The sequence below is a fragment of the Mesocricetus auratus genome, unplaced genomic scaffold (genome assembly GCF_017639785.1).
Source record: "Mesocricetus auratus isolate SY011 unplaced genomic scaffold, BCM_Maur_2.0 Super-Scaffold_100019, whole genome shotgun sequence".
Taxonomy (NCBI): domain Eukaryota; kingdom Metazoa; phylum Chordata; class Mammalia; order Rodentia; family Cricetidae; genus Mesocricetus; species Mesocricetus auratus.
In genome coordinates this window covers 22,632,613-22,644,916 of record NW_024429200.1, presented here as the reverse complement: position 1 = coordinate 22,644,916, position 12,304 = coordinate 22,632,613, and the positions used below count along the sequence as shown (strand labels likewise).

The following is a 12,304-nucleotide window of genomic DNA, read 5'->3' as shown; positions in this document are numbered from 1 at the left end:
CTAACCTAAATAAAAATAATAATAATATTTTTTTAAAAAAAGGACACAGTAACACTGGCCTAGGGCCCCCACCCACCCACACCAGTTTAACTTCATCCCCCCAAAATTATACCCATCATGAACAAATTTCTATTATGAGGTGCTTGGAATTATAAAAAAAAAAAAAAAGAAATCCACACAGAAAATAAACATAAGAGTAGACACTAAAATAGCCACAAATATAAAAAGAAATTACAATCAGAAGATGTTAATTTCCCCTTGTAGACATGGTGAGTTAGATAATTTGGACCAAAATTGTAAAGGCTTGTAAAACAGCTGTATTTAAAAATTCTGAAATTTTCTTAAAAAGCAAAGACACCAAGGAATCACTGAGCTGAAAGTCAGAAAGCGAAAAACAAGTGGGAAACTTAACATTTATAATTACTTTTGCCTCTAGGACCCTTGCTACTTCACAGAAGTCAATGGGAAAATGGCTTTGACTATCAGAATTAAGCCAACAGTCCTGGGATATAGACGGTAAAGGGCTGTATTAGTCATATTTGAAACAAATTAAGCTGGGACTCAGGTTGTCTTCCAGGTGAAAAAAAGTACTGTTATATTCATATTTCCAAAATGGTCCAAGAGAACCTCAATCTCCAAATTTAAGATGATGTGATTCCAGAACTGACAGGCATTTCTTTAAGAAAGAGCAAGTATTTACTGACATGATTGAATGACTCATGTTAGTCTCAAAGTAATTTTAAATATCTAATGACTAGCACCTGGTCATTAAGAAGAGGCATGAGGAATGTTACCAACAGAAACAAAAGCTCACAAAGATAATAGATAATGGTACTGATCAATCTAGATGACATACTTACGATATTAAAAAGTTTTAATTTAGAGTATGAAATATTTTCAGGGAATAGTAAGTTATAAAAAGTAACCCAGCAATTTTAAAAAGAAGCCAGGAAAGTAAACGAATTAACTCACCATTTTAGTAATACATTGAAGGTAAAATGAGATTTGGCAAACTAAAGGACTGTATACGGTGAATGTGTGAGTGTGGGTAAACCTGTACCAACAATAAGAATGTGGCAATCACACATTCTCCCTTTCCACCATTATGTGGGTTCTTAGAACTCAGAGCAAGCATTTTATCAGCCTCAGACTTGAATACTTATTCACTTACATAAAACTTCAGCAGCAGCAGCAATACTGAAGCAGTTAAGAACTGTACTATAGCTGGGCATGTTGAAACATACCTCCAATACCAGCACTTAAGAGGCACTGTGAAGCTGAGACTAGTTTGATCAATATAGCCAGTTCCAGTTAGCCAGGGCTACCTAGCAAAACCCTGTCTCAAGAAAACCCTGGATATTAAATGTTTACCTGTAAATGACAGAATTTTCATTTTTTAACAAAAAAATGAAAAGCCCACACTACAAAAGACTAAGGTCTATGGTTTTGATTTTGAAGCTTCTTTGTAAGAGAACTGGTGGAAAGTTTTCTCTGCTGTCCTCTGAAGAGGTAAGTGAAGAATATCACCAGAGCTCAGAGCAACAGACATACTAATGTAGGGGTTGTTGACTATGGAGACAGGTTAGCAGACATAGCTCTATGAGACAAAGAGAAACTCTGATAGGGACAGTTTATGTTCCCGGATGCTGATCACTTATTTACTATTTGTTCTGCTCTCTTTTGGCAGCTGGAATACACCTGAAAGCAGAAAGAATTCCAGCAGACAGTGAAGGTTGAACACTTCAATTTCATGCCACCTATAAGGGTTCCCTTTACTACACACCAATAATAAAAATGTAATTTCTCTAAACAGTCAAAAATTTATCCAGACAGAAAACCGGGAGGGAGAGAAGGAGGAAAAGGGAGAAGAAAAGCAAGGAGGAAGGAAAATATAACCATGAACTACAATGCCTAAACAAGAGAAAAACTGAAAACAAAAAAACACTTAGTGGTAATAAGCACCCATATGAAGTGGTTTGCTGAAATAATACAAAACAACAGTCACAACAAGGGATCATGTAATAAGCAACCAGTAGGTTAAATACAGGTGTGGAGTTGATAAGTCAGTGACACCCCAAAGGAACCATGCAAGGTGCGTGTCTTCACTTATGCAGGTGGGCATCAAGAAAGGTGTGATGCTGGCAGCAATGCTCTTACCACCCATGCTCACTGAGCTTAGTCTTACAATGCTTTAAATTTTGCCTTTCAAAGTTAGCAAATAACTTTGTAGAAATTTAATATATATTGCCCTTTATTCAATTTCTAAGCTAATCAATTTTCTGCTTTATTATATCAGGTATTTTTGCCAGTGTATTAGGTTCTTTTCTGCTGCTGTGATAAAACACTTGACTAACCCAACTTATAGAAGGAAGGGTTTAATTGGCTTATTGTTCCTGGGGATAAAAGTCTGACATGGTACGGAAGCATGGCAATACCAGCCAACATGGAGGCTAGAGCAGAAGCTAAAGCCTCAAATTTTCCACTGCCCAAAGTAGAGAGAGCAAATGGAATGTCACCAGTCTTCAACATCTCAATGCCCACTCCTAGAGACATACCTCCTTTAACAAGTCCACAACTCCTTACCCTCCACAATCAGCACTACCAACTGGAAACCAAGTACTCAAATGTGCAAGACTGTGGGGCATTTGTGATTTAATCACCACAACCAGGATACTACAATTTCATTTTACTTTTAGAATTACTGTAGAATATTCATAGGATGGAATGTTAGGTACTAAATCACTGACATATATAATACGGAAAAGTGTGACACTCATTATCTTCGGTGAAAGAAATTAGGCACACAAAAATATACAATTCTATTTACATAATGTCTTAGAATAAAGTGATTATAATTGTAGAAACCAGTTGCAGATGACATGGTAGCCACTAAGGAAGGGAATTTAACAGGAAAGGATACCAGCAAACTTTATGGAAGGGTAGAAGTATTCTAACTTAAGTGTGGATAACACAAATGTGTACTGTTTCAGTCAATTATACACTAAAATTAAATACTTCATTGGATTTAAATTTTACATAATCTTAAAAAATTATTACAGAAATACCTTAGAATCATTCTGAATGACTCCTAGCAAATAAGTTATAGATATAAAAGTTATTCTTTCTACTCACTTTAAGCAAAACTAACAAAGTGATTTGATTCAAATAACTCATTTTCATTGTAAAAGTCTACAAACTCCTAAACTGTCTTTCTAACAAATATGTGAATTCCTCATTTTCTTCACCCTGCTATTTTATCTACAAAGACTGTATTTGGAGCTGTTTCCATAGGATGTAGATGTGTCCAAGTCACATCAGACATCAAAATAAAAAGTTCAGGTTTTAGCTTGACTTATATAGCTGTGTTATTACTTTTATTCATGAAAGAAGACTACAGGTCTCATTTTAGCTAAAAGAAAATCTTTCTAGACAACCATCAAGTAGGTGATTATCTAGCTGTTACAAAATTAGTCTTTAAGGCCATTTCCAAAGGTACAAACCTAAATGACAGCACACCTGGATTCAATTCAACTGTGTCCTAATCATTTAATTTCAAACATTTCAAAGACCTATAGAATATGACATTCCCTCTCTGGACTCAGTAAAATAGTTGATTTTGTGATGTATTTTCAGCTTTTGTTTTTTTTTCTTTTGTTTCCTTTCATTACTTTCACAAGATATTATAGGCAGTAGCCAGGCATGGTTTGTCTTAGCATGCTGGAGTCTGAAGGGGAGGGGGGGGATTTTGACTTCAAGGTCAAGCCTGTACCACTTCATGTTATACAATGAAACTGTGACTTTATGACACATTTTCATTCACTATTTGGCTAGGTAAACAATGCTACTGTTTTTTTAAATTTTTATTTTATCAAATATAACAGCTTATTATAGTATTTTCATCAGAGAATTAGGCTCTTACCTACAAGCAACATTTGGGTCCGCATTTCGTGAAAGTAATAACTCCACACACTTCAAGACATGCTCCTCTGAGCCACGAGCAGAACATGCAGTTATCAAGATAGTTAGCTTGTCTATTTGAGTACAAAAGCAAAGAAATCCGCAAACATTAGGAAGTGCCTCTAAATGCCTTCTTTACCAAGCTAAGCATTTACTGTACTCTAAAATTCCCAACTTCTTCCCATCTCTATCACTCCAAGTAGATCTCACCATCTCAGCAATAGGCCTGCTGCATCTCTAAAGTGTATGTTCAATTCATCTTTCTTTCACTATTGCCGTTTCATGAAGAGAGTAACAGGTGGTTAGGCACAATGAATTTCCCATAGACTGCATGGAAGTTTTAATTTAAAAAATTAAAAAAATTGCCTGGCTGAATTTGTGATTGGAAAATAACAATATAGTCTCTGGTTTTGCTTCAATTCTAATAATTCTTGAGATTTGTTTGTAAATTGTACCGATGAAGAGGTCAGATGATAACCCCTGGAAATTAGTTCTCTCCTCCCATCATGGGGGTCCTGGAGATTAAACTCACAAAATCAAGTATGATTTGGCAGCAAGAGACTTTGCCTGCTGAGTCATTGTGCTGGTCCCCCCACATCCATTGTTATAATAGTCATTTCTACTGTGAATTAACCCTGTTTTCTAAAAGTGGTGGAAATCAGGGATAATTAAAGACAAACACCACCACAACAGAAACCTTCCTAAAGTACTAGAAATATAAAATAGGACATCACAGCTATGTTATACATTAATGAGTCAATACAGATAAGTCATAATTATACTAGACCTAGTTTCATCCTTTACAGTGTTACTACCAGAATGCCTAATAATTGGTTGGAACCAATTTATAGACATGAAATTGATTAACTGGCCCCACTAACAAATGGGGCTATTATAGACACAAGTATTTACGTGCATATTTTGTGAATATACAAATTGCCTTATAATCACAAGTACTTCCTTGATTTTAAACAGAAAAGGATAACCATGGTTTTGGAACAGAGTATTCTATATATTTTTGAAACTTTCCTTAAATATGGCTATCATTGAATGATGTTTTCACCTGCTACAATGAAAAGCAAAATCTAAGTAAAAAATGCAACAAAGTTGGGAATTTCTGTAAAATATATAGAACATTGTAGAAATAGTTTTGTAAGTATCTCATTTGATTAAAAAATGTGAACATTAATTCTGAAACATAATTTATACCTGAAATATGAAATGAAATCAAGTGCTTCTTAGAATTAGCTTAATAAAATATACTTACTGCTTCAATATAGAAAACTGGATTTAGTATTAGGGACTCATAACACTAGGTAGAAGTTGTTGAATAACAAGAACACAGAGCTTTAATAAACTATCTATGAAACAACTTTAATGTAATTCAGTTTTCAAGTAATTTTTCACAAAATTACTAGCTTTTTGATTTTCTTTTCAGTGCACATTTCCTTTAAAAATAACCAAAATAATCGAGCATATTATTAAACAGTACATAATAATATAACCTATTATTAAGATAACAAAAAATAATAGGAGTTTATAAAACATGTCTATTTTACATTTGGATATTTATATTTTTAAATAATACAACTAGTAGATTTTTGCTTAAAGTACTTTCTCATTTAGTATAACTGTTCCTTGGAAATCAAAGAATAATAGTACACAATTGTGCAAATTTTCTCAAGCATCTTACCCTTATCAAAGCTTGCATTAGCACCTCTGTCCAAAAGGAAGCGAACCATCTCTACATTGGCTACACTAGCCGCATACATAAGAGGGGTCCATCCATACCGGAAGCTGGAATCTACATTAATTCCTGTTGGTGTAGAGATAAATGGTTATGAACCATCTTATGAGTGTATAGAACCAAATCTGGGTCCTCTTCAAGAGCAGCAAGTGCTCTTAACCATTAAGCCGTCTTTATACAGACCCATAGAAAACAAATTTTAAAAGGCCCATAACCAAAACAAGTAAAAATATAAACCCTTACTGTTACCCCAGTAGGTGTAAAATTATATGGACATATGTAGTTTATTATGGAAGAAAATTTATTCTCAAGAAAGGCTTTAAAAAATTCTTGTCTTGGTATTACTAAAATTTGCTACCTTCTGCTTAATGTTCCATGAGACCCAATATGAACAATGTTTACTACATCATAAATACAATATCTATAATATGATAGGGATTTCCAAGATATCTTTTTCTGAAGTGGTATTGAAGATTTGAATAATATCATTTATCTATATGCTTGTAAATACCACATATGCCCCCAAGACATCCTTAACTTCTTGCCAACACAAAACTTAACCCATGGGTAAATTGATAATGCATGAAACTGAAGGCTAGGATTGGACATTTGAAGCTCTGTTGATAAATACCGACTTCAATTTGTAATCCCAACATCAATATTATCATGTATCTATCTTATAAACACAATATACTATTGTTGAGAATGGGGCAGGAGGCCAAGAGACGAATAGGAAGTTAGAAGTATATAATATAAAAATAAAACAAGAACAGGAAAGAGAGAATAATAGGATGGAAAGAAATTCAAATATAGCATCATTATAATTTAAAATTACTTTGAGGGGGTGTGATTAAAAGAACAAGCAGAAAATTAATATCAAGTTTTACTTTAGAAAAATGAGTAATAAGCAGTGAGCTAGAGTAAGAAGAGGTATGAAATGCCAGGCCTTGAATATAAAATAGAGGACCTTGTTCAATTCCCAGCACCCATGTGGAAGCTCATAACCATCTTTAACTCCAGTTCCATGGTATCTAAAGCCCTTCTCTGGCCTCTGTGGCACTGCCTGCAAGTGCTACCCAGACATGCAGACAAAACATCCATGCATATTATATATTAAATCATATTTAAAACACAATAGAGACAGGTAGTAATTGCCAAGAAAGCACAATGGTAAAACCTTCAAACCAGTAATGCAGCAAATCCCTTGATTATTAGGAATTTCCTCAATAATACTGGTTTGGCAATAAAAAGCAAACAAATAAAAAGGTTGGGCTAATCTAGGATTAAAGAGTATAGAAGCTGTGTAACAAGGATAAAGATACAATAAGGCAATGAACCCAACCCATTAAATTAATACAAACCTCTTCCTTTAAAGAGATTAAGAGTTAAATGGTAATTTCTCATTGGCACTTGCAGGGTAGAGAGGCTGGAGGAATGGCTCAGAGGTTAAGAGCACTGACTGTTTTTCTAGAAGACTTGGGTTTGACTCTCAGCACGTATGTGGTGACTCATAACTGACTGTAACTCCAGTTTCAATGGATCTAATACTCTTTCCTGGCATCGGGCACACACATCGTGCACGCACATATATTCAGGCAAAACATCCATAGACATAAAATTTAAATTAACAACAACAATAATGCTAATAATAAGTACTCGCCAATTTCAGGAAAGAAAGGAGAATGCTTTTCTGCTTTAACGTAAATTATATGGTAACTGCACTGGCTTTAATGTTTTATAACTTACAGATTTTTATGGCCTTTGACTACAGCATTCTACTTTGATAAAAGTCATATCACTGAGTAAATGCTCTGAGGGGCTCACTTCTTTCATGTTGAAACAGCAAGACACTGAAGAATATTAATGTAAAATCTCCAACTGTCTTAGTTAAATTGTGATAGTGTACATGGTAATGGTAATTACTGGGGAAATGTAGTACTAGATTATGTATGGGGGGAGGGGGCTTGAGTTTGTCCTTGCTGACATTTTTTCCTCTCTAAATTGCTGCAATAATCAGAAAATGAGTTCAGAATAACAATCAACATTTTTTTTCCGTTCTTTTCCTTGGCAGTTGTTTCTAAAACTGTGGCATAAAAGACAGAAAGACAAAGTATGACAAGAGTACTTATTTTGTGGAAGACAAGGTAAAAATATCTTCCTCCGTTTCCCTATACACTTATCATTGGCTTTTTAAAATAAGTTTTAAATTATTTTGTAATTACAGAAAATTTTCAAATGACTAGCCAAACATGTACATAGCACAGCAGGCTCTTTACAAGAGGCTGAAAAGCCCCATTTGCCGCCAATCATATTAAGTCCTAATACTTCACATTACTTCATCCCCTTCAATATTCCTAGTCCCTCTATTCTGAGGCCAAATTCTCTTCTCTAAAACTTCTGCCTATTCTACGCCATTATTACTATGCTCATTACACATACATTCATATCATATATCCAGTCCTCCTAGTTCCTTATCAAAACCGTATTGAACTTCATCAAGTGAGTATCAAGGTCCAATGTTTGTCCACAAAGTGAGACCGAGCTTCCTCATCTGTTCAAAAACAACAGCTAAGATTTAGATACTGTTTATGTCTCTTAAGCTAATAGTGACATAAAACCATATATTCTCATCTATTATTTACATATTGTCTTATTTTAATTCCAATAACCTTGGGTATATTTCTTCGGTCCTTTTAAAAAGGGGGAAACCGAAGTTTACAAAAGTTTGACAGCTTAATATTACAGCCATCACGTGTCATGTTTCCCAATGATGTACTTTCAGTAAATGATATATTGTCTCTAGCTAGGGAAAAAAACACTCGCTGTTCATGACCTCTTATGTTTTGTGTGTGAATATTTTGCATCTTGTAGCTTTTTTTAAAAAGATATATTTATTATGAATATAACATCCTGTTTCCATGTATGTCTGCACACCAGAAAAGGGCCCCAGATCTCATTACAGATGGTTGTGAGCCACCATGTGGTTGCTGGGATTTGAACTCAGGACCTCTGGAAGAGCAATCAGCGCTCTTAACCTCTGAGCCATCTCTCCAGCCCTGCATCTTGTAGCCTTTTAACATTTGTTAGTCCTTGGATGATTTCAACCGTTAACATCAACAATTTAATTCACGTGTGTAGGTAATTTAAAAATATAATTTACTTACTCTATAAGAAAGCATTATGGAACCCAGGATAAAATTATATTTCACATAAAGAAACTGAAGCTCTGAAGCCTTAAGTGACATCCCCCAAGGAAGCACACCGAGTAAGTAGGCCATGAAACTACCAGAAATAGGCAGATATTCATTCTGATATTGAACCCAGGCCTTACGCCACCAAAACATAGCAAACACAGAAGGAAACAAAACCTGAAAGAGTTCTTAGGAAGCATATGTTAGCCAAGTAAATATTTTAAAAGGATGATCAAGGTGGTGTATGATTAGTCAGATCAGGCCTCTTAAAGAAGATGCAAGGGCCAATGAAAGGTAATTGGAGACACATTCCAAATAAGAGGATCCCAATAAGAACACAGGTCAGGTCGACAAATGCCAACTAAGACACGGCTAATACAACCGATTCGGCAACACTCCTTAGGGAAGCAGCGCAAACTTTTACACAATGAGGCACTCTAGGGAACCTAAACAACGCTGTTCACTTGGCAGTATTCTCACCAGAATCTAGGAGTTCCTTCACTAAGGAAATGTCTCCGGTGGTCAGGGCCTTCTTAAATGTTTCATTCTTCTCTTCAACGGGTAACGACCTCTTCAATTTCTAAAAGAGCAGGAAATTAAAATTCTCATTACGTGTATTTTCACTCCCACTGCACCGGGAGACAACAAAGTTTGGTTAAGGGCACAGGGTTGCTTCGCTTTGGCCAGCAAATACGGAGACGTGAAGGATCCGCGTCTCAAATGACCTTTCAAGGGCATGGGCAACGACTCGGGAGCCAAATCCAAGCCAAGCGCTGGGGCCCGAGGCCTAGTGGATGCCACTGACGAAACCAGCAGTCGGCGAGCCAGGGGACACGCTGGCAGTTTGCTTAATAACCTGAAACCTTCCAAAATCCTGGGAGGAAGTCAGGGGTCTGGGCTTGGGGCAAAAAGTGGCTTCGTGTGCCTGGGCCTCTCTTCCAAAAGCCAGGGGAGGCCCCATTCGGGTGCCGTGGAGACGTCGCCTTTCCCACTACCTGAGACGACCGGTCCAGATACCCAATATCCCAGCCGTCATCCTCACTATCGCTGCTCTCGCCTCCGCCAGCCACCGCCAAGCCCCTCAGCGTGCCCGCCGCCATGGCCCCGAGCTGCTCTTCTGCGCCTGCTCGCTACCAGGGCGGGAAGGCGGCCTTGCACATGCGCCCCCCGGTATGGGGGGGGCGGGGGTTGTGCCTCCGGCGCAGGCGCAAAAGCTGCCCACAGGCCACTTCCCTCCCGTCCTCTCCCACCAAAAGCGTGCAGTGAGGGCGCGGCGGTCCAGAAGCGGCGGCCTCGTGCCTCGCGAAGATCTGCACACTCGCCCGGCTCTTCGGCGGTGCTTCCAACTGCTGGAAGGAGCCCTTGTTTCATTTTTATTAAGGAAAAAGGGAAAAGAAAGCTCGATGACGACGGCATCCAAGGAGGCCGCCCATGTGTGACTGAGCTGGTTCCTGGGCCTGCCGAGCTCTCTCGGGAGACTGTGCATGCTGTCCCGGTGGGGTGGACCCCCTTCCTGCCAGACATGCGTGTGAGATGACCCCTGTGGGCTAGAGATGACCCCTGTGGGCTAGAGCACCGTCGTGAACCAGGAGTCCCTGAAGCCCGCAGATGAGGGAGGCGTCACCCCGACTTCCGTCTCTGCCTCTCACGTGATCAGAGGTTTCCCACCACCCCACCCCACCCCGGAGGTAGAAACTCAACCCTCGAAATTGTCCCCCTGTGAGTCACAGAGGCTTCAGCAGAAAAAGCCAGCCTTGAGAGGAGGAGAGTGTGTGTGGGGGGGGAGTGGATCCAAACCCTTGGAAGAACACGGTGGTGAGGTACCCAGAGAGCAAGGACTTCAAGTGAAAAGCAGCCGAAGGTCAGACCCACTTTTCTGCATCACGTTGGTGACACACCTATTATCTTCGCCCCCACAGGGGAAAAAGAAATTGGTTGGTTAAAAAGTAGAGTATCTTAATAACTTGAAAGGAAAGTAGCCATGTACCGTTTTCTTCTGAATTTTTTTCTTCTAAGGTTTTTAAATGTAAGGACCCACTTCAGAGGTATTTTTAAGTAGGTTGGGTGGGAGGGAACACTCGTCTATCTAAATTTAGTATTAATTCAGTAAATATCATGGATCATTGAGTGTAGGCAGGCACAACTGGAGTATGTGTGTGTTTCAGAAAATTGTCTCACCATGTAGTCTAGGCTTGCTGTAAATTCTGGATTCCCTTACCTTGGGCTCCAGAATATTCACCCGAGTCACACACCACGGTGGTCAACTACAGTTCAAATCTAGGCTTTAGAGGAGCATTAAGACAAACCATGGAACCTGATGGGGCCACATTTTAATTAGGTGGAGAGAGAGAGAGCAAGACAGAGAGACAAAGAGAGAATACAACTAAACAAGACTGTTGAAGATTATAAGTGCCCTCAAAGTAAATAAGTAAGTGCTTATTTTCTGGAACCAAATCAATTATTCTTTACTGCTAGAATCACTTAGCTATAGCTGTGTGCCCTTGAACAATTTATTTACCTTCTTTCTCCTATTGCTCTACTTTTCTGAAAATTGGATATACCTTAGTATCCAAGAATTGGTATGAGTGCCAAATGAAGTAATGGAACCTTTTGCAATAAAAGAGGAAAGTAAAATTTAGCTGTAATTATTATTTCAGACATAGAAGTTCAACCTGTACAGAGGGATAAAAATAAGCTACATATAAAAATATGGGCGATCTTGACAGTGGTGGTACATACGTTTATTCTGAATCCCAGCACTCAGGAGGCAGAGGCAGGTGGTTCTCTGTGAGTTTGAGGCCAGACTGGTCTACAAAGCTACACAGAGAAACCCTGTCTCGAAAAACCAAAGAATAAAACAAACACGAAAACCAAAAATGTGGGTGAGAGACTAGGAGTTAGATAGACTCCCTGGGAGGCAGACACAGGGGGAGGGACCCTGACTAGGTAATAAAGGTGAGAAATTTCCAAAATATCTAGCTTCTTCCTTGCCTTCCTCACTTGACACAAAAACTTTTGTTTCCCACCAGCAGTTTACCTGCTTTCAGGCTAGCCAAGGGGGATTTCAAAACTGGGATAAGATATGTAACAGTATAGTTCTGGGCAAATCAGCCACCCCAGCTTTCTTCAACACTAAACTAGGGGAGGGAAACGTTTCAAAGACTTTAAAGCCCCTAGCCCCCAAGAAAAGGCTGGATTTTATCCCACCCCCGCTTTGCAGAGGGTCTTTTTTTCCTGTGTGTCTGTTGCATGAGTGTGTTTTCTCACCTCCGATAAATGCCTTTTTTCAACTGCTGATTCTGTCTGATGTGCTGGAGATTTCTCTGCAGCTGTCTTTTGTGCTTCAGGTTTTTCCTCCTTTTTAATTCCTTAGCTGGCATAGAAGACAAACCTGATCAAGACTCCTAGA

The 12,304-nt window shown here is 38.3% G+C and overlaps 1 protein-coding gene across 1 annotated transcript in view; it reads right to left on the bottom strand.

Annotated features, from left to right (window-relative positions):
• Asz1 (ankyrin repeat, SAM and basic leucine zipper domain containing 1) overlaps nucleotides 1-10,013 on the bottom strand; it is a 38,730-nt gene extending 28,717 nt beyond the window's left edge. The window contains exons 1-4 of the mRNA XM_040728604.1: nucleotides 9,891-10,013; nucleotides 9,376-9,475; nucleotides 5,651-5,773; nucleotides 3,920-4,031 (exon numbers count right to left, since the gene is read on the bottom strand). Of these exons, the coding sequence (XP_040584538.1) occupies nucleotides 3,920-4,031; nucleotides 5,651-5,773; nucleotides 9,376-9,475; nucleotides 9,891-9,995 (440 nt within the window). The 5' untranslated portion in view covers nucleotides 9,996-10,013. The remainder of the gene's footprint in view (nucleotides 1-3,919; nucleotides 4,032-5,650; nucleotides 5,774-9,375; nucleotides 9,476-9,890) is intronic.
• Nucleotides 10,014-12,304: the final 2,291 nt, after the last annotated feature.